Source organism: Mus caroli, chromosome 6 (genome assembly GCF_900094665.2).
Source record: "Mus caroli chromosome 6, CAROLI_EIJ_v1.1, whole genome shotgun sequence".
NCBI lineage: Eukaryota > Metazoa > Chordata > Mammalia > Rodentia > Muridae > Mus > Mus caroli.
Genome location: NC_034575.1, coordinates 73,564,337 through 73,588,012, shown reverse-complemented (window position 1 = coordinate 73,588,012; position 23,676 = coordinate 73,564,337). Strand labels below are relative to the sequence as shown.

At 39.2% G+C, this 23,676-nt stretch overlaps 1 protein-coding gene across 4 annotated transcripts in view; it reads left to right on the top strand.

The window, feature by feature from the left end:
- Ctnna2 (catenin alpha 2) overlaps positions 1-23,676 on the top strand; it is a 1,082,633-nt gene that overhangs the window by 968,800 nt on the left and 90,157 nt on the right. For all 4 annotated transcript variants that reach the window (XM_021164215.1, XM_021164216.1, XM_021164213.1 and 1 more), the window contains 3 exons: positions 13,997-14,089; positions 15,022-15,178; positions 21,963-22,163. In XM_021164215.1, coding sequence (XP_021019874.1) covers positions 13,997-14,089; positions 15,022-15,178; positions 21,963-22,163 — 451 coding nt within the window. The remainder of the gene's footprint in view (positions 1-13,996; positions 14,090-15,021; positions 15,179-21,962; positions 22,164-23,676) is intronic.

The following is a 23,676-nucleotide window of genomic DNA, read 5'->3' as shown; positions in this document are numbered from 1 at the left end:
TTAGAATTTTAAGTTGGGGGGCATAGGCTATAGGAAGGTTATGGGATATAATTCAAATGCATGGAAGGAGAATTTGCAAGTAGGAAGGGCAGAGGGAGAGCTGTTAAAGGGTTTGAACTTTCATGCTAGTCAATTTGTTACGGCCTTCACTGTGTGTTAGAGGACATGACTCATGTCATCTTCCCAAAGCTTATGTAATCCACTTAAGTGAACTCTGAAGGTAGGTGGCAAGTGTGTAGCTCACAGTTCTTCCCACTCTGACAACACCTAGTTACAATGATGAATGCATGGACTTTTGTCTTGAGGCTACTGGGGGCCACTGCCTTCTGTTGGGTATAGTCTCGATCCTATACATAGATTACTTATGCACTTGATACAAGCCTAGGATGGAGATAATCTCTTGGAAGTTAGTTGGAACAGGGAAACTGATGAAAAAGTAAATATCAAAAAAGATCATGACTGCAGATGGTGCCATATCATTAATATAAGGAGGCCTCAGGAGTTATCTTCCCCGTTTCAGGAATGGGTAGTGCTACAGTTAGAGAAATTTACCACCTAATTATGAACCCAGATTTTTTCTTCTTTGGCTGTTTACTGGCAGACCACTTGTGCACATATTTGAACCTTAGATGACATTTGCTCAATTTGTCCATATTGCATATTGAGGCAGTGCCTTTCATTGGACCTGCAGCTCCCCATTTCAGCTGGTCTGGCTAGCCAGACTGCTGTAGGATGCTCTCACTCTCCCTTTCCATTTGCTGTGTTTACAAATGGGTCACCAAGACCACCTTACGTTTGCATGGATTCAGGAATTAAACTCGAGCCCTCAAACTTAGGCAGCAAGTATTTACTTACTGAGCCATCTTCCCAGCCCCTGATCTACTTAACTTTAAAAAAAAATTAATTATGACACAAGTATAGCATAATCTATACTTGGTTCAATTTCTATCATGAAGATGCTTTGGAGTATTTGACAGGCCTGTATAAATGAATCCTTGATTCCGACCAAGTTTCCATCAAAATCAGAGATCAACAATTCTTTTCTGTGCTGGAGTAGATACTCCCTCTTCTTGGTTTGTGTGTTAAGCACTGTCTGTCACTATAAATCAACTCTGCCTTTGTAGAGCAAAAGCACTCACAGACAATACAAACATTGACAAATACTTTATTTACAAAAGCAGATGAACCAGTAAAACTTTATTTACAAAAGCAGAGGAAGAAGAAAACTAAGGATTTATGGATGAAATTAGAGGAGAAACATTCTTTGTTCTTATGTCTTTTTTTCAAAGGTTGTCAGGAAAGCCCAGAGTTTCTAAGGAGTATCTTAGTTAAGATACTCTTGTTATATTCTACAGAAGGAAAACATTAACTTAGTGAACAGTTGTGTAGGCAAGATTTTGTGCCATTAAGCGTTATCTTTCTGTTATTCAAATGCTGATTTATCTGCCCTAATATCTTTTTTTTTTTCTGGACACAGCATTGTAATGCTTAGGTCAAGAATTTCTTGTCTTGTTTGTGTGAAAATTTCTTACCATTTATTCTTTGCCTTGTCAATAAATACTGATCACTCAATTGCTGGGTAGAAGAGAGAATGGGGTGGAATTTCCACCAGCCAGAGGAAGGAGAGAGAGAGAAAGAGAGAGAGAGAGAGAGAGAGAGAGAGAGAGAGAGAGAGAGATCTGCTAAGAGGAGGAACCAGGAAAGAGTTCATAGAATCCAGCTGGAGGCTGGAAGACCACATTTGTAAATATTATTGTGATCATAGCTAGGAGATCGCCAGATTAGCTTAGGGACTGAAGAGCTACCATTTAACTGCACAGGTATTGAAGGGAAGCTTTAGAATATATCTGTGTTGCTACTGGGAATCAGCTATGGTAAAGAAATACAGATGCCATATTAATTTACTACATGCACAGTTACTTTGGTTTTTTTTTCCATAAAGGATTCTAACTGGTTGATTATCAGTCATACAGAGTAAGACTTGGGAAAAAGGGGGGAGCTCACAAGGACAGGAATTCAAGAAAATTCAGGACAGCAGGGTTGCCTGGGAGTGATATTCCTATGATCACATCTTATATGGGACCCATGGTGGCCTCAAAGATGAATACTCTATTTCTTAGTCATGTGCATGTATGTGGGGCAGCGGGACCCATGGAGGGCTAAATAGGGCATCAAAGTCAAGTCTCATGGAGTTGCAGTGACCAGCCGGAAGCTTCATTGAAGATGCATATTTATGTATATCTGTATACTTAACTGTATATTTCGATGTTTTCACCCATATGCACAAAAATAATGCATAAAACAATAGTATGTGTTGAGTAGTGAGGGTTGTATACACAGTATACCTGATCTGTATTGATCATTGTGAGTAGAATGTCTTCAGAGACTTGACTTCGGCATGTTTCTAGGAATTTAATTGGTAGAGATACTTTCTACAAGAATTCCACTTTTCATAAGTCTTCAAAGACAATCTGTAACAAAGTGAAGTCTCTGGCCTAACTCTCATTAAATGGGAATTCAGTGTGAAAAGACAGATCTTTTCATGGTTAGGATGGTTAGACATATGGATATGGTCTTGACTCTATACTTGCACAAGTCACCAGGCTACAGGAAGAGACTGTTTTCACTTACTCATCAGGTTCTTCATTCTGAAAATATTCCTAGATACCCCAAAACATGGAGCACTGGATGGGTTTAATGTAACTCATCATCATTACAGACAAGTTCCCATACTACCAATGTTCAGCCTACATATATGAAGATCAACATCTTTCATGGGACTGTGGGAAGAAAAATAATAGCAAGGAGTAATGACACTTCACCTCCTTGGTGTGGATATAGAGAGAATGAAATCTCAGGAGGTCTTTGGTAATTAAAAGGGGATTACATCTATCGCATGATTTTAGATAACATAAAAGAAGCCACTGCTATCCTTTTCACATAACAGCACATTATTGATGAAGCAGCTTCAAGAACACATTAGGTGATGTTTTATTGCATTATTTTAAGCCACAGAGGTTTTTATATATGAAGGGTATAGATTTATGCTGAGTGATTCAGCGAGGAAGCAGGCACATCAATTTGTTCATGAATGTGAGCTGGTGATTACCTCCATTAAAGTCACCAGGGCAGACTGATCACTTTAATTTAGGCGGAGGCATGCACACAGCATTGCTAGGAGTGCTTGTATCCCCAAGAACACAAGCAGAGGAGCTATTTTGCACCACAGAGGAGCGCTAGACATGCAGATTTGTGTTGTCATAGGTGTTTAACTACAAACAAGGGTTCGAGGACTAATGATGGGACTGGAAAGAAATTTCTCTGCAGTTCTGTGTAGCAGGATGGTGCATCGGGTTCATTTGCCTCTTAGCTGAAAGTGCTGAGTCCATGTTAAATTGTGAAAAAGGGTTGTGCAGGGAATATATCACTGTCCCAACACTACATCATAAAACTTGGGGGTACTCTTGAGTGTGATGCAGCTGTAGAAAGTTGAATGGTTCTATCATTTCCGTAATATGACTGGGACTTTTGGTCTTATGTGTTTACTTGTTTACTTACTTTTAATGTAATAGATTTCCAGTCATCCCATGGTTCTCAGCCTTCCTAATGCTGCGGCCATTCGATATGGTTGGTTTTGTATGTTGTGGTGTTCCCCCCAACCATAAAATTATTCTCATTGTTCCTTCATAGCTGTCATTTTGCTACTCTTGCAACTCATAAATAGTGGTGTTTTCCAGTGGTCTTAGGAGACCACTATGAAAGGGTCATTGGCAACTCAAAGGGGTGATCGTGATCCTAAAGTCAAGATCTGCTGTCCTAATCACAGCTATGTACTAGGTTCATTGGAGGTTTCTGTCCTGCAAAGGTTGACAGTATATTTGGGGTAATGGGAAGCAGCTTGTTGTCTGCTTATGGTTAAAGGAATAGCCACATGGGCACTAAGATGTCATGGTGAGAGAGATGTCTAGGAGAGATGGTAGGGAAAAGGTGGTAAGGAAGTGTTCAGATCTGACCACTGAAGAGAACCTTTTGCCAGCAGTGTGGTCCTACGAAAATAAGCACCAGATTTCACCCACACTTTCCACCTCTGACTAGAGCCAAAATTAAGCCAGAAGAGAAGAAAGCTTTTGTGTGGGTAATAGTAAACACAGGTGACCCCCACTAGCTGCTGAACAAGAGGAAAATTATTTGCCAAAGAATAAAACAAAATTAGGAAAAATTAAGTATTAATTATATAAAATTGCATAGAAAATGGAGAATATTTGGAAAATGAGATAAATAGCATCCACAGACTCAAAGATATTGTCTATTATAAGCTATGCATAGGGTTAGACTAAAATATGTGAATGAGAGCATATAAAGTAGACTTCCTTTATTTTTTATTTTTATTGATGTATATATGGGGGTGGGGCTGGGTGTGCCTGTCGAGGCCTGAAGAGAGTATCCTGTCCTCTGGAGCTGAAGTGACCAGGAACTATGAGCCTCCCAAAATGGGACCTGGGACCTGAACTAGGATTCTCTGAATAAGTAGGCAGAGTTCTTGACCTCTGAGCCATCGATTCATCTCAAAACCCATCACTATTTATCCTTGCTTCTCCTTCATCTCCTCAGCAATACTCATCAAATTATGAACTTTTAAAATAGGTTACACGTGAATTTCTGTATCCAAAAGTTTAGTGTCCAAGAATTCAATAAACCACAGGTCCAAAATACTACGGGAAGAATTGCATCTATACTAAACATGAGCAGATTTATGTGTATGCATGTGTATTTCTGTGCATGTCACATGTATGTAGGGAGTGCCCACAGAGGCCAGAAAAGCATGTCAGATATGCCTGGAAGTAGAGCTACAGGAGGTTGTGAAGCACCTGATATGGATCCTCTGAAAGAGCTATAAATTATCTTAACTACTAAGCCATCTCTATCCTCAAGTAGATATTTTGCTACTATTACATAAACAACAGAGTCTCACAACCATCTACACAACTCTTACATTGTAATAGGCATTCTAAGTGATCTAAAGATGACTTATAGTGTGCATAGTTTAAATGCAGAAGCTCACCACTTCTGTTTAGGTACTTGGCACCAGTCCCTGCATATACCATGGAATGACTAGCTTAAGCTCTGTTTTTTTTTTTTCCCAAAAATGGAGGTTCCTCACTGCAAGAATAAAACTTTTAATTGAGTCATACAGATGCACACAGGGCCATCCATATGTGCATGAGCGTAGGGGACATCAACTGGACTGTGATCAACGTAAAGAGAGGCTACACTAGAGAAAATCAACTCTCCTTTCATTTCAGCCTTCAATTGTCAATAGCTTCGCAGCTGTGGGTGGGGACTTGTAAGGACCCTGACTCTGAGGCACAAGCTGAAATCCGAGTGAATTCCTTCTTATAGCTGGTTATATCAGTGCATAAGTGGATAAAGCTTCAGGTGGAGTCCAAAGTCTTCCTTGTTGGTGTGTTTACAAAAAATAACAGTGTGAACCTGTTATTTCTTCCACCTCTCTCATGGATGTCTCTCCTTTTTCTGGCTTTATAGGGGCATGGGACTAACGATAAATCATTCCCTTTATAAGTAGATAATTTCATTTTTATCTCCAAACTTACTGTGATGGGGAAATATTAACAGAAGGAGCAAGTGCTTGATGGACCTCTGAGTTGCTACTTTGTTTCATTTCAAATGTAAGTTCTTAAGACATGGATATGATTCCTGAAGGTATAAAAATTAATGAAAAATTGGAAAGCATTTGGAGGTCATGGAGTATGCTCAGTGTTTGGAATTGAACAAAATCAAGGAATATTTAAACACATAATTTGAATTCCAGGGCCAGAAAAAGGAGAAAATGTTCTTGTGACTCAGAGGTACATCATATCCCTTAGGAGTTAAGTGTCTAATTACTTTACAAGTTGAGGATTTTAATTAAGGTACAGTTATCTTACAGTCATACTGTCTTTTGGCTTGTTTTGTTTTTGTTAGTGTTCAAATAAGACTCACATTTACTTCAAGATTTATTTTTGTGGATATTCATGTCCAGTCTGTATTCACATGTTGGATGCAGGTACCTGTGAAAGTAAGTCATCAGATGGAAGCCCTTGAAGCTGGAGTTATAGTAGTTGTGATTCACCCAGTGTGGGTGTCAGGAACTGAAGTTGAGTCTTCTATAAGATCATTGTGTGTTCTCCTGTGCTGAACTAACCCTCTAGCCCCCAAACTTGTATTCTTGTATTTGAATGTTCATAATATATTTACATGTGAAGGCTTGATGTGGTTCTGATCATTATCACTGCATCATTATATGAGTGTCTTGGGAATGTTGAATAGTTGCTTTTTCTGAGTAAGGCATTAGGGTGTCCCTGCCAATCATAATACAGGAGTATTATGAGTTCAGGCGGTAACTTACTGTATTGGAAAATTTTGCGCCAGCTTTCCTTAATATTTTATGTTATGTCCCAGCTTGCTAATTGTATTGTTTTTGTTTCACCTGGTTACCCAATGTGTTTCAAGTAAAGAAAAGAGTATGGTAATCATCGAACAGAAAGAAAACTTGGCTAACAAAGCAGTCAGTAAAGAAAGATTGAAGAGTGGCTATCTGAACTGTCCACGATACATTGAAGGGTTCTGAGCTAATACATACTAAATTTGGAGTAAGCATTTGTGTGTGAGAGCATTTGAGTGTGCATGTGTGTGCGTGTGTATTGGAGGTCAGATATCAAAGTAGGATATCTCCTTTAGTCATCACCGTATTGGCTTTATTGAAACTAGACCTCATTGACTGAGATGGGCTGGGTGGTCAAGAAGATCCACCCATCTCCACAGTGTTGTGATTGCAGGTCCAGGTCACCACTGCTTATTTATATAGGAAGCGCTACACCAACTGAGCATCGTTCCTAATGCCTCAGATTCCCCACAATCAAGCACATGATTTAACTATGGCTGCCAAACCTCTTCCTTTCCCCAAAGACAGCTTGTTCCAATGTACAGACACCACACAGAAAGCACTGCCTCAGCTCCTTCATCTTTTTTCCCCTAATTTATTTCTCTTTCAGAAGTTGCTGAGAAGGATTCCTTTTCAGTGTGGATATAATGCAATCAGTTCACTAAACAGCTCTGCCCACCATGCTTGTGGCCCATCCAACATCAATTTTAATAGCTCCAAATTTAATATCCTATGATAAACTTTAATGTTTTCTAAGCCTCGAGGAATTGTGGATAGCTGTTGTTGTCCCAGTAACTGTCAATTATTCAGGAATAGAGAAAAGAAAAAGCCAGATCCAGTTGGACGTGGACATCTTATAATCTCACCTCCTTGGTTGACTCATGTATGATTTAAAATTGACTCAAGTTTAATCAGACTGCATAATGTCTCCAGGGCTTCAGTCTATATTCTACTCTTGGTCTCTTGTATGCTTTCTTTCCTCATTGTTCTATAATATCTAGTGACATTAGTTTTCCTCCCATTCCCTCAGACTCAGTCCCATTGTGCTAAAATGATCATAGTGATGAGTCTTGCTTCAAAAAAAAAAAAATAGGGTATTTTATACAACCAAGGAGATTCTGATTTCATTGAACTTGTACTTAAAGAATAGATGAACAGGACTAGTTAGGAGTTATTTACTATGAGCAGCATTCTTTGTCTGGTGAGGAAGTGTTAGTAGGCTCAAATTATCTTACTCATTAAAGCAGTGGCTGTCCACCTTCCTAGTGCTATGACCCTTTAATATAGTTCCTCATATGGTGGCCAGCCCCAGCCGTACAATTATTTTCACTGCTACTTCATAACTGTAATTCTGCTATTGTTATGAATTATAATGTAAATATCTGTGTTTTCTAATGGTCTCAATTACCCCTGTGAAAGAGTTGAGGGTTGTGACCCACAGGTTGAGAACTACTGCATTAGGGGCTACCTGGAAGACTAAGCCATGTGTTATCTGCTGACAGAGTTGTAAAAATCAAAGTACATTGAAGTCTATTCAGAGTCATGCTAATGGCAGTAGCTGAGGAATGCAAGGCACAATAAAACAAGGAAGGTAGGGATTTGGACAGCATCCATGACCGGTTTCAAGCACACACCCTGTCTTCTGAGATATGGAATTCCTTAGTGTGCTACTTGGTATCCTCTCAGCCAGGTTCCTAATACAATAGAAGGTAAATGGAATTCTGATTTTAAGTGGAATTAAACATAGGAGTACTTGGCACAGTAGAGGCTGCCAAACTTAGGATTTGTGGATCTGTGGAAATTAAAGAGAATAAATAATCAGAGAACAGTGGAGATTGCCAGCTGTTTGTTTTTACCTAGTGTTGCCAGCTCTGTCCCTCATAGCCAGGTTCTGTTGGGTGGTGAGCATCTTCTTTAGCCTGAAGTCACAATGGAGTTTATTTAAACAAAGGGCAAGAAACAAAAAAAAAAGTTACAAGATGAAAAAGCCTGTTACCTTCTGGATTTTGCTGGTTGGCATTTCTTTCTTTTGAAAGAGTCCAGCTGTTTTCAGCTTCATCCCCTCCAGGGCCACCTTCTTCTAGGGAGCTGACAGCCAGCACTGGTCTAGACATGACTGCCTTCTGTACTTGACTAGCACACTCACTGGTATGTAGGCTCCAAATCCAGCTCTACTCAGACTTTTCTATTTAATTTCTAATTAATAAAAATAGAATAATTAATTTCTATTTAAGTTTTTGTTTAACCCATAGAGAAGCAAAAAGAGATGTGCCAGATATTTTTGATTATATGTATATGTATACATATTGATTATATTTATATATATAAATATTGACTATATTTATATATATAAAACCTCAAGGTATTAAGTAGACAATGTACAATAGGTTATCATATGTCACACAGCTTCCACAGTTATGAACAGCTGACTGGCCTTATGTATTTTATACCCCCACCTATTTCTTCTTTTCATAAGTAAATTCTAGCCATTTTATTATTACATTCATCAACCTTTTGGTTATCTATTTTAAAATAAACAAAAAATAACTATGTGTGTGTATGGGGAGAGGTATTTATATCTGAGTACATGTACATTTGGAGGCTAGAAGAAGGCATCAGATCCCTTTGGAACTGTCATTTCCATTGTGAATTTCTGGATATGGGTTTTATGAATTGAACTTAGGTCCTCCAGAAGAGCAGTAAGCAGTCATAGTTGCTGAGCCAACTTCCTACCCCCAACTCTCTTTTAAATATTCAATACAGCATCATCATGCTTCCTAAATTTAAATAACTCCATAGTAGCAGCCCAATTTAGTCAATACTGGAGTCACTTTGGATTCATAAATTTTAATTTATACATTTACTGAATTACATAATTTATTGATTACATTTATTGATTTCATTATACATCATTGATTACATATGCTTGTAGCTTATTTTATTCAGGATATCAATAAGGTGTTTTGACCTTTCCTGATGTTCTGTTTTACACTTGTTTTTATCTTTTGTATTTTCTTTCTTTTTTTTTTAAACCTACAGATTTTTAATAAATTTGCAATTTAACCAACAATGGTGTTTTTCTTTTTCTTGTGTGCTCTCAAATATAGCTGCTACCTTTTTTCTTTTCTTTTTTTAAGATATGCTCTTCATTTACATTTCAAGTGCTATCCCCTTACCTAGTTTCCTCTCTGAAAAAGTCCCATATACCCCCCCCCCCCCCCCCCCCCCCCCCCCCCCCCACCCATTCCCGCTTCCTGGCCCTGGCATTCACCTGTACTGGGGCATATGATCTTCTAAAGACCAAGGCCCTCTCATCCCATTGATGGCCTAATAGGTCATCCTCTGCTACATATGAAACTAGAGACACAAGCTCTGGGGGGTGCTGGTTGGTTCATATTGTTGTTCCTCCTATAGGGTTGCAGACCCCTTTAGCTACTTGGGTACTTTCTCTAGCTCCTCTATTGGCGGCCCTGTGAAGCATCCAATAGATGACTGTGAGCATCCACTTCTTTATTTGCCAAGCACTGGCATAGCCTCACAAGATATAGCTATATCAGGGTCCTGTCCGCAAAATCTTGCTGGCATATGCAATAGTGTCTGGGTTTGGTGGTTGTTTATTGGTTGGATCCCTGGGTGGGGCAGCCTATCAAAGTTTAGATAGTTATACAAAGTGATCTGTTTTAGATCGTTTTGGTGGGAGAAAATGTTTTATAGATAGTGCTATTGCTGTCTTAGTTGTTTTTCCTGTTGCTGGTAAAATACCCTGGTGTGGTAACTAAGACACTTGGCAAATGCAACTTAAGGGAGAGTGGATTTATTTGGGTCACAGTTCCAGGATATGTCTATCATGGTAGGGACGTTATGGTGGAATTCACTTAAGGTAGCTGATTACAGTGCAGCCACAGTGAGAACACAAAAGACCCTGAATGCTTGCGCTCAGCTAGCTTTCTATAATCCAGTGGAAAGTGCAACCCTGGGGAATAATGCTGCCCATGTTTACAGTGAGCTTTCTCAGTTCAATTAAACTAATCTAGATATTTTCTCACCCGCATGCGCAGACGCTAACCCAGTCTCAGTAATCCATCACAGATGGGTCTGGAGGCTTGTTTCCTAGGTGATACAAGATTCTGTCAAGTTGACAATCAACACTAACTCTCTCCATGCCCTTCCATGAGACACACCATCTGGTTCTTGTTTCCATCTCCCTTTTTCTTATAGCCATTCAGGAATCAGAGGTATTATTTCATTGACAGTGCTGCTATATTTTTTTTAAAGAGATGTAAGAAAATGTTAACCCAAGCTTGGTTTCTGTCATACTTTGCTTTTTATTTTTCATGTTGGTGTCATACAGCATTCTTTAACTGCCTGCTGTTTTAATAAAAATGTGACAATAACTCTGCATCACCGACCAAGGATGGATTGTACAGAGTAATCAGCTGTCACAGGTTGAGTCCTGCTAATTAAAGTCAAAGTCTTCCATTGTCTTGATAGCCTTCTGAGCTCAGCACAAAATGGGGAACTCCCTTGACTAGCAGGGCTTCTCCTTCTCTGACCTTGTCTGGGGAGCTCAAAACCCCCATATCTTCTACCTACAGAATGTCCTTTAGCTTTGGTGCGATTACAGGTTCAGCTTCCTTTCTCCAGATAAGAAACCTCTCCAGAGAGCACCGAGGATCCCAGGAGTGCCTTCTCATGCTAATGAGGCATCCTACAACGACCTTTGTCCACCCTGGATAGTCCCTACCTCCTTCCCAAAATCAAACAAGCATTGAGTCACCCTGAATAAAGTTAACCTGTCTCCCTGAAGCTGATCCCAGAGTGTCTTCATCTCTGATGTACTTACAGGACCTTCTGAGACCCTGTTTATTCACTCTACTCCCTATCTCCTCACGGGCCAGAGGCCAAGATGCTGGAGTCCAGTGAGGACCACAATCACATAAAACCATATTTTATGCAGTAAATGTTATTCAACATCAGTGTGAAGGAATTCAATTGACAATTAGAAAACCAAACTTAAGTCAATATATATGTTTCTGAAAAAAAAATCATACTATCCTGATTTTTTCTTGGGCTAACATAAACACGGAGGGCTGAATTTTGGGTTCATATCAAGAACTAGAATGAAGGAAGTGTTGTTTAATACCATAGAGTGGGTAAAAACTGATCAGAAGCTGTATGGGGGAAATTTCTTTAGCCAAATAGTCATAACTCTGTTTTGAGTAACTCCCATAGAAATCATATTCCAAATTATTGTATATAGCTACTTGTACGCACTCATATTTACAGTTATCTTTTAGCAATTCAGTTAACACATATTAAAGACCTATAGTGGGTGTTGCCTTTGTCATTTAGAATGTACAAAAAAAAAAACATACAGGAAATGGTGGCAACATGGTTTAGCTTGTAAATGCTTGTACTGATCTTTGTGAGATCCCAAGTTTGGTTTCTAGCACTCACATGGAAGTGGCTAAGAATTGCCTGTAACTGCAGCTCCAGGGGAATCAGATACCTCTGGTTTCTGCAGGCATATACTCTCATGTGCACATACCCACACAGAGATGCACATAGGTACTCATAATTAAGTGTGAAATAAATCTTTGAAAAGATAAACAAAAACCCAGAAATGCTTATCAAATTGCAGAGTAGAAGCAACAAAATACAGCCAAAAAACTGAAACTGGGAGACCTCAGTATTAGTCCCCGTGTTACTTCTCAAAATCGTTGTGCCTGTTGGCATTAGTGTTCTTTACTGTGAGACTCCATACTTTTCTTTCACAGACTTATTTCAAAAAGTAAGTGTAATAGGGGAAGCCATCAGAAGAATTTTAAATTCAAATGACAAGAAACTAGAAGATAACATTTGTTTGTTTGTTTGTTTTTGTTTGTTTGTTTGTTTGTTTGTTTTTTTCAAGACAGGGTTTCTCTGTATAGCCCTGGCTGTCCTGGAACTCACTTTGTAGACCAGGCTGGCCTCNAACTCAGAAATCNGCCTGCCTCTGCCTCCCGAGTGCTGATGTGCCACCATGCCCGGCTGAAGATAACATTTGTAACTCATTGGAGCTGTGATGTTGGCAGCTTTTATTTTCATTGTAATAGACAAAGTACCCTTCTTCTTTCTTACTAATCTTCAAAACACAACTCTTAGCATGATGTTGTATTGAAGTCATCTTTGAAAATCTTCTTCACTAGAAATGCCTTCCCAGTTCCTTATAAAGAAACATTCCTCTGCCTGCAAAGAAGTCACATGGCTGGATGAGATTTAAGCCTTGCCTCACATCCCAGCTCTGCATTCCACACACCTGCAGGACACAACTTCACCTTAGAAAGGATGAAAATGTGTGGTCCACTTTAATTTCTTCAAGCATTACGGCATCTTCCAGGTAGTGACCATCAAAAAACATCCTGAGAGGGCTGGTGAGATGGCTCAGTGGGTAAGAGCACCGGACTGCTCTTCCGAAGGTCCAGAGTTCAAATCCCAGCAACCACATGGTGGCTCACAACCATCCGTAACGAGATCTGGTGCCCTCTTCTGGAGTGTCTGAGGATAGCGTACTTACATATAATAAATAAATAAATCTTTAAAAAAAAAAAAAAAAAAAAAAAAACCATCCTGAGTAAAAGTGCATGTGGCCCAAAGGTATCAGAGCACTGTCCCTCTTCGAGCACCTTGCTCTGCTAGTTCTGCGCCAAGGCTTTATTGCCCATTCCCTCCCTTTTAGCCTTTCTAATCCTCAATTTCCTGATTTCTTCACAGCAGCCTGATCGGATGGATCAGAGTAATAATGGCAGCTTTGTGTACTGTTGACCTTGGTAAATCAATCTCACCTTGTATTACCAAAAATAAAAATCACCTAAATAGTTCTGGGAAGTTGAATTTTGTTTGTTTTGTTTTTAGCTGTTTTGCATTGTACAATGTTTTTGAAAAGCTAAGTATGTGTATGCTTTTGTGGTAAAGTTAGACCATCTCGTTTTCTATATATTCCACCAGTGCCTGTTGGTCCATATAGTCTTTCTTCACATCAGTCTCATCTGCTCAAAAGTGCATTGCACTGGGTGACTGGTAGACTGGCAACTCTAGGCAGATGTGGATTCCATTTGTATAGAGCTCTAATTGAGCATATAATGTGTCTCTGAATTGCAAAACATCATGTGTAGCATTTCCCTCACTGGAAAGAGTCAAGGGTGGATTCAACCAAGATCACAGAAGTCTTTACTGAATGGTGACTCTTTGGGGATAGAGAGCATGAGCAAATACCAGGGCAGCGAAAAGCAGAGTAATGGCCAGAGTACTTCATTTAAATCCTATGTTTATATATGCTTGGGGATCAAAGCAGTACTTAAGTATTAGCTGGCTGGTCTTCTGGTAGACATGCCTAAATTCACAGCGTAGTATCCCATGGTTTGGCACAGAAGAGTGTCCTTATTACATTGGTGATGGGATGCCAGGAGTAGATGACACTTTTCTGAAAAGGACAGGCTCACTCCTCCCAGTTCTCCATTTTTTCTTTTTTTTTTTTTTCCGACTCAATTTTTCGCTTTATCTTCTTCCATACAGGTTGCCAATTTGGCTTGTTCCATCTCCAACAATGAGGAAGGGGTGAAATTAGTCAGGATGGCAGCCACCCAGATTGACAGCCTGTGTCCCCAGGTAAGTGTCCTTTATTTGGTTTCAAAAGTCATTTGCTATTGTGACAGTCAGGGTCCTCTATACACAGTCTCTCTCTCTCTCTCTCTCTCTCTCTCTCTCTCTCTTTGTAGTTTTGGGGTGTGCACCTGCATGCAGGTGTGTATGAACACGCATGTGGAGGCCAGAAGTCCACTTTGATTATTCTCTATATCATTATTATTTATTTTTTTCAAATGTCTCTCAGTAGATCTGAAGATCTTAGATTTAGATAGGCTAGCTGACCACTGTGCTTCAGAGATGCCTTTCCTCTGCTGTTTCTCATAGGTGTCTACTGCTACTTCTGGCCTTTTACATGTGTCCTAGGCATCCAAACTCAGTCCCCTGTCAAAGTCACTTTACCCAGTGAACCATCTCTGCAGCCTCTTCCAGCGCTATCGTTTTCTAACCGGAACATGTTTAGCTGTCAATCTCAAAGCACTTCGAGTTTTATCTTTCTCCCAAAGAGATCCCAGCCACTCAGTGGACTCAGGATTATAGTGGAAATTATCCTCATTTCTACTCATATTGACTTCATTCTGTTTGCTTGGGGTTGTGCTTTAAATGTTCCAAATCTATTTACCTTATCTCAATAAGTAAATTATGAACTTGCACATGCAGAAAGCAGGGTATAGATTTCTCGCACATCTATGCAAAAAAAAAAAAAAAAAAAAAAAAGTCTTGTCCAGCAAATACTTTTGAAACCTAAGGCTAATTACTATCTCTCCAAAAGAAGCAGCAAAACATAATGGTGGCTAATAGCTTCCTTTATCTCTCCTGTTTTTAATTGTGCTGGATTCTGACAAATCATTTATCTGCAGTAACTTCAAAGTCTGGGGATCCAACATGTGCTTTGACCGGCTCCTCTCCCTTCTGCCAAATGTGACCATCCTGTCCCTGTGTTCTCTTCCCAACAGGTCATTAATGCTGCCCTCACACTGGCTGCTCGGCCACAGAGTAAAGTTGCTCAGGACAACATGGATGTCTTCAAAGACCAGTGGGAAAAGCAGGTCCGGGTGCTCACTGAGGCAGTGGATGACATCACCTCTGTGGATGACTTCCTCTCTGTCTCAGGTGAGCATCTCCAGGCCCCTTACCAGAGAGCCCGAGGCAGCTAACAAGATAAGAAATAGCTCAGCAATGGGATGGGTCTGTGATTCCCTTGGGCTTCTGAGTTTTCAGTCATTCCACCAAATTCGATTAGAACNCCCTCTTGGGAAAAAAAAAAAAAAGTTATCTCAAGACACTGGGTGAAAACCTACATCTTTGTGATGATGAGCTAAGAACATGAACAGAACATGCACAAAGAGGCTTAGAGTCCATTTTAAATTTTTCATTTTTTTTTAAGAAGGATGGATTTTCAGTTTACTTAAATTACCCAAGGGGTTGGGATTGGTTAAATCACTTGACTTATGCCTTAAAATCGATAATCACTTCTTTTGGTATGTCTATGTGAAGAAATTCTAATTGTCTATATAATACAACATGGAATGACCTGAGAGGAGAGGTTTGATGAGGAGTTGACTACATTAGATTGTCCTGTGTGCAAGACTTTAAGAAATTGTCTTAAATTAATTGGTGTGGGAATGCCCATAGGTCATTGCAGTTTGCAAAAAAAAAAAAAAAAAAAAAAAAAACTGGATATGAGCAAGCAAGTCCACAGGTGTGCATCCATTTCCCTCTGCCTTTGATTGTTGACTCTGACTAGTCTAATGCATTCCTGCCCTGAGGACCTCACAGTGATTAACTATAACTTGGAGCTATAATCTGAAGTAAGTTCTTTTCTTCCCAATGTTGCTTTTATAAGGCTATCTTATCATAGCAACAGAACTAAAACTGAAATAGGGGTGCTTTCAAGGAAAGGTTTGTAGTGAGATAGGTAGAACTATTAGCCTCCTAACGAACTCAGTAGAGCACGAAGCTTCGGATGCATCCCTCTGAAGATTCATAAAGAATGAAGGAAAAGAACACAGAGGTACTCACCACTGCATTTGTAACTTTCTTCTCTTTGAACATTACCAAGCTGGAGGAGGCTAAAACATGCCAATGACTATGAAGTCATTCTGAGTTTCAGTGGACTTCATCAGTGTCATTTCAAGATTGGGCTAACTGCCAGCACATGGGCATTGGTCCAAAGAGCTTTTTGACCAAACATGTTTAGCCCTACTTCACCTGGAAGTGTCTCAATGGGAAGGAGGTCATGGGAAACATCATCCTCAATTATAAAGTGGTGAATGAACCAGCACTTAACTGTTTAATTGAACAGGTGTTGGGTCATCCCATAGGTGAGGGCACAACACCCAGCAGCTCACTCAGCACCTGCCACAACCTGGCCTGCTCTGCAGGGGTGGGGGAGGGCATGAGGGGGATGATTGAGTCCTGAGAGGAGCAATTCTCTCACTGCTGAAGAGAGTAAGGCCAAGAGGACCTGACTTCAGCTGTGGAGATGATTCTGGCAGAGGCTGCTGCATTTGGATATTTCTCCCCCACTCCTGCAGACTTTCTGTGAATTCCCATTGCAGGCTGTATTAAAAGTTTGTAGATCTAATGGGTCATAAAAGACCAAGTTTTCAAGCATGGAGAACAAGACAAGGGAGATGAGAGAAACAAGCTAGCACATGCTCAGAGTCTATAGTTTGTCTGGATCTCTCCTGTTTTCTTTAGCTTTAACCAAAATTCTATAAAGTATAAACATGTCCGAGTGTTCTCTGAGAAAAGTCAGTCATTGAGAGCATACACAACTCCAAAAAGGTGCCATTGAAATCCAGACTGCCTTCTTCACAGAAAATATACAGCGTTCTTAATAAATCAGGAAAGAATGGAAATGTATTTATTTCTTGTATACTTTCCTGCTTTCTCTAGCTCCTTTCTCTAGCTCTAGAATCTTTATTGAGTTTCAAATCTCTCACCCTCTTCATATGCCTGTCCTGTTTTTCATTCCTTTGGGTTCTTGGCTTTTGATGACATTTGAAAGTAGCTGTTGATTTAAAATAACCCCTTCTAGGGTTTGAATAATAAAAGAACTCAACATGTTACCAAAGCTAAAGCTTTTGCTTGCTGAGGGTTAAGCCTTGACTTTGAAGATGTCCCACCCACATGTTTCTCATCTAAGTGGGACATGTTGACGGTTAGAGAATTATGTGTTGGGGAATGAAATGATAGCCAGACACCAATGCTAAGGTACTTTCTACTTCTAGGGTTTTTTGCTTTGTTTTGTTTTGTTTTTGTGTTTGTTTGTTTGTTTTTCTTTTCTATTACCAGAATGACTCTCAATAAAAGGCAGAAGGTTCCCCACCCAGTCTCACTGAGCTCACATACCACAATTCTGACATTCCCCTGGAAAACATTCTGTGCACTGCCTACAGATGAATAGAAAGTATTCATTCACTACCTTGCCCAGAGAGGAATCATTTTAGAACTAAAAAGTTCCCCCAACTTATCATTTTCTTCAAATGTATGTCCAAAATTTTCTAGGGGTGAGAGAAGCAGGGGGGGGGGNGAGAGTGGGGGTTGTCTTATCTCAGTCTTTGTGAATAGCACCAAGCTTTCCTTAATTTTCTTCCCCGGAGGCCTGCCTCTTTGCCACCTTTTTTCCTGCCATTCCTTTGTGCATCTCATTATTACCTTGAACAAGAAAAGGCTTTGGCTCCTGCTGATAACACTGTGTGGTCCAACCCTAGTGGTACAAATGCTGCTGCATGCTACGACAGGAAAATGAACAGGCACTGTCAGGGAGCCAGGTTGGCAGAGCCTGCTGGAACATGCTTGTGATGTAGACAATCAGGCAGCAGGCACCTTTCTGCAGACAGGGCTTGACAAATGCACGCGGCTCTCTCTGTGCATGCTGGTAGGATGTGAACACAGCCAGATAGTTGGGGAACCTATTTCTCATCTCTTCTCTGGGTTGGAGTCAAATATTTGCATTGGTAAATTGCAGGTCTAGCCCAGGAGATATTTTGGAATTATATTAATGACATTTTGGGAATCGGTTTCTGCCAGGAAATTCTATAAGAAAAGCAATATACATACTTGCAAACACAGTTACACTCACTCACAAACATGCATTTACACACATGCAATGAATATATACACACTCCTACATATCATACATACCTTCATACATTACATAAACTCACTTACACATGTACATATACATGTACACATACACATATACCCATGCATACATATACCTTCGTTTTGAGTGAATATTGTTTTTTTCTTTTTAATTCCATGCTAACTAAACCCATACACATGGGGGTATAATTTGTTCAAACAAAACACAAGTTCCAATAGCAAAGATGCTGGAGATTAACTTCACAAAAGCTAAACGAATGTTCCATCCTAGTCTAGGCTCATAAAAATGCGAAATGGCAGTATTAAAACATTCCAACCTTTCTCACTGGGCAAAAAGTACCATTTTTAATAGTTCCCTAGAATAAAGTGCCTTGGCATTAACTGTGTGACAGTTTAATTCTTAGGTTTGGCCTGAAAAATTGTACAGAGCTAAGATCTGTAAAAAGCTATTAATCCCCTAATGTCTCTATGACTTTTATTTTGTTTGCCTTTCCTTCAGCCTCCTCCTAAAAACCAAACCAAACCAAACAAACAAACAAACAAGGCTCTAGAATCTAGAATTTTTTCTTTGAAAATATTCACTCTGTCACTGGTTTTGAATAAGAACTTCACCTTTGTGGTTTATAACATTTTTTGTTGTTGTTATCATTGATTTGGGTTTATTAACAAAATTACATTGTTTCTAAACGATTGAATGTTGCAAAACTCCAAGAGAGTTTGTTGTACAACTTGTTGTACACTGCAAACACATGATTTCTGGTGGTCCCAAGCCTTGCTTGACAATTAGAGCAGCAGTCATGGAACTGCCATTTTATTCCTCACTAAGTCACCTGCAGAGGACACATGCCTTTGTAACTCTTATATCTCTGTTCTTTTCTATCCAGAGCACCATCTCTCACCTTCCTTCAGGAGCTGTTTCTCTTCAAAATATTTTAGAATAAAGTGCATGAAGGATTGATTCCTTGAATAGACATGTCAATCTAGCCACATTCTTTGAGTACTTGCTCTATGCAGAGACTTAGCAGAAATTGAAATCTGAATCACATATGTCTCCCGACTTTAAAGAATTCACCACTCTCCTTGATGGTGCCAAACACACCGATCTTTATTGTAAAAATGCTGACAGTAGATAGGGGGAGTTACCATAAGGAATCCAAGAATCCAGGAATAAACCAAGTAGTATTTTTTGACCAAAATGTTCATGTTTACATGGGACAATGCAGCTCCTTTACAAACTCATTGATGTCATTCGCAAAATACAAGTACATTTTAAGGTAGTCTGAATATCATTGGCTTTGGTACACATAGGTTACAAATTAGTTTAACTGCTATTAGGAGAGAAATCTGACTAATTTTTAAATACTGTGAATTTCTAACTGGAGGAAGATTGAGAATTGCTGAGCAAACTATTTAAAAATTGAAAAACCATGAATCCAGGCTGGTGGCACATATCTCTAGATTTAGTGCACATTATTCAGATGTAGTTGTATCTCTGTGAGTTCGAGGCCAGCCTGGTGTACATCGCGAGTTCCAGGACAGCTGGAGCTATGTAGAGAGACTCTGTCTCAAACTAAACAAAACCAAAACATATTTAAAAGTCAAGTTACTTAGTAAATGAGAAGTTAGATAGAATAAAATAATACTTATACCAATATTCTTAACTATCTAATACATGACCTGATTTGGTTGATCAAAAACATTTTTGGCATAACAGATTTTTTTTTAACTAAATTTCCCTTCAAATTGCCAAAGCTTTATTCATAACAGCATCTTCTTTCCATCATTCTTTCTGGATTTAGTTACATTAGTTGCAGGTTCCTAGTTTGAAAAATCATTGAGATTGTTGTTTTTAAACCCTTTGATACCAATATAATTTATTGGATCATAAATGGACTTTTTAGATTTTTGTAAAAGTGTTAGTTTCAGAAAGAGTAACAGCCTAATTATCAGCCTTCTCTGCTTTGTAGTCTGTTGCAAAACACCATTATTTCCAATTGCACAGCAAAGCAACAGCAACCCTGTTCTTACAGTGATGTGTCAGGTCCAGAAGTATGTAAATATGAACACATCTTTTACACAGTATCCAGTTGCTCCCTTTCAGGGGTCAGGACAGTGTGGGATTATCTCAATAAATCTGGCCCTGCAAAAAAGAAGTCTACTGGCAGTCAGCTTTCTGTATTTAAAACTTCCTACAAACTTTCTTTTGAGTCAGCCTTTTCCTAAGGTGTCTGCTCAGGTGAGTTCACAATGGGAGATCAGGATCCCAGGGAGGGATGGTTATGGGGAGTTCCTTAATAAAAATAAAACCTCCCTCCATCAACATTTTTACAACTTTGGCTTTTTCACTAAGGAAAATATCAGCATTAAAAAAGCTTGCTTTTTCTAAGTTTAAGAAAACTGACTACTAGCCAACCTTTATAGACACCTTGATCATTTTTCCATTCTAACTTATAACTGAAAGTAAAGAGCAAAGGAATGTAGAAACTGGAAACTTAGGGTAGGCAGGATGGCTTAGCAGGAAATGGCACTTACTACACAAGCCTGTTGACCTGAGTTCTACCACATAAAGGGAGAAGGAGAGAGCTAAGTCCACAGAGCTGTCATCTGATCTCCACACATATGCTGTGGCCTGATTTCCCTTCCAGACACAACAACAATAATAAACTTAATAAACTAGAAAAGAAACAGAATGATTTGAGTGGGGCAATATAAACTGAGATCAAAATTAATGTTTTGTGAACAGCAGATCATACCTAGCAGTTCCTAAACTAGTCTCTTAAATGAGCACATACCTACCTCCACATGCTTATTTTTATTAAAATTACTTTTTATTAATTTTTATGCAAAATATTTTATGTTCCTCTACTCCTCCCTAGGTCTCTCACTATTCTCCCACTGAACTTCATGTTTTTCCTCCCTCCCTCACAACCCCCATGAAACAGAAAATACAGAAAAGCAAATAGACAAAGAGCACCTAAAACAAAAATGAAAAAACAAACAAACAAATGAAAAGCAAAAACAAAACAAAAACAAACCAAACCAAAACCAAAACCAAATCAAATGAAAACAAACAAAACACTCCCTTCTTTACATACATAAAAGATGGAGTCCATTGGGTGGTAGCCAACTGATCCTAGTCTGGTTTTCTATTGTTATGATGCAACACTGAATAAAACCATCTTAAGGAGGTGAGGATTTCTTTGACTTGCAAATCCCAATTCTAATCCATTCTTATGGGGGAAGTCAGGGCAGATGATCAAAGTAGGAACCTGGGGCAAGATCTCAAGCACTGTCCTTGAAGCAACTATAAGCTTCATACTTGCTTGCTTATCATGTCTCTTCAATTATAGAACCCATGACCAATTATATAAACCAGGGGTTGCACTGCTCAAGGTGGGCTGGGCCCCAACCATCAACCCTCAGTTCTGGAAATACTGAACACAATATTGCACACAGACCAATCCAATGGAGGTCATTCCTCATCCCTGAGAATCCCTCTACCCACATGTGTTAAATTGACAAAAAGTAGCCAGCACAGCCACTGAATCAGGCACTCCCAAAGTTTTATTCAAACATCTGTGTGGTGAGCCCTCTGGCTGATGCTAAGGGTTCACAACTACTATTATAATTGTAAGTGGTGCCACTTAAATACTGGTTCATGTTATTGGTTAAACAATTTGATTTCTAAGGTGAGGACTCATGGGAGTTGTTGAAATGGTTTTAAACTGATCACTAGGTTGTTAGTAGCACAGGTCATATAAACGTGTATGTGCCCTCTTCACAGAAAACCATATCTTGGAGGATGTGAACAAATGTGTGATTGCGCTGCAAGAGGGAGACGTAGACACACTGGATCGCACAGCTGGGGCCATACGGGGCCGGGCAGCCCGGGTCATTCACATCATCAATGCAGAGATGGAGAATTATGAAGCTGGGGTCTATACGGAGAAAGTGCTGGAAGCCACAAAATTGCTTTCAGAAACAGGTAAATAGCAATGTTACATCTACTCCAAATATCAGTGCTATAATTTATTTCTATATCTGAACACAGCAGTTTCATTATCTTTTACCATTCTTGATTCCTCTAATTTGTATGTATCATGGGATGTGTAGAATATGCACATATTCTTGTTTCTTGAGTTTGGATTTGGATACCAGGAGAAAAACAATTGTATTGCTTTCCATGTATGTGCATTATTTTGTAATTTTCAAGAGTAATATTGTTTGATTCTCACAAGGGTTTTAGGAACTAGGCAAGGAAATTTTGATTTTTCCAAATTATTGATGAGAGAGTAGATGTGTGAACCTAAGAGACAGGAATGTTGTCTCAAAGCTATACAAAAGTTTAAATCTGACTGGGGGTTTGTTTAAGTGTGATTCTCTAAAGCATAGTTTCATCAATGTTTGAGAGATGAACCCAGAAGAAGATGCTGTGATAACCAGTGAAGGTTCTAGAAGTTCTAGAAGAATAAATGGGAGATACGCAGAGAAACCTGGCAGCACTGCTGAAAGCCTTTGACTGTCTCCACAGTCTTGAATGTCCTCATTTGACTCATGTTCTGTCCACTGGGGCTCAAGTAAAGTGCCTTGTGCACCTGAGTCCTAGAAAGCTGATGAGGAATGATAGAAAATTAAGAATGTATAAAGCATGAATGAGGCAGTGGGTTAGTTAATCTTTGTTGAAAGAATATCTCTGTAGGGGGTTTATGATCAGTCCCCTCATCTCTGACACACACACACACACTGAAGGAAATTAGAATAAAACATTTTTTAGTTTATAATTTAAAGATTTTCTTAACCTTTATATAAAAGAAAGAAACCATCTCACAGTGGTGTGGTTCCCCTCTGCTGGCTGTTCAGCTCAATGCTCATGTAAGACTGAAGTTTCTAGTGACACATCTCACATACAACAAAAACACTCTTGATGCTGACTCTACATAGAATATCAAAGAAGGGCATGGAGACAGGACTCTGCAGCTCATGACTGGTGAAAATAGTAGTGTCAAATGAAAGATACGGGACACTTTGCCAATTTATATGTGACTTTGAGCTTGAAGAAAAACAACAGTTGTTATTCCAAAGACACTGCACTTTCCTTATTGTTTCTTTGGCTACTTTAGTAACATAAGTGGTATATTGGCATGGTGGCACAGGCCTTTAATCCTAGTACTTGAGAGGCAGAAGCTGGTGGATCTCTGATTGTGAGACTAGCCTGGTTTAGATAGCTACTTCCAGGACATCCAGGGATACATGAAAAAACTTTTGTCTCGAAAAAATAAAACAAAACACAGGACTGGTATTCAGTAGGTCACAATTTACTTAAAGGCAAGGAAAATTAATGGTGGTGGAAAAATTAACACTATTCATCCAATTTCTAGAAATGTAAATAATTTTGTTTTATTTCTTAAAAACTAGTCAATCCTTTTGTAGTTTGCTGTTTGTTGAGATACGGTGCTTACTTACTTATTGGGAAAATATTTCAAATTCTTTTTTTTTTT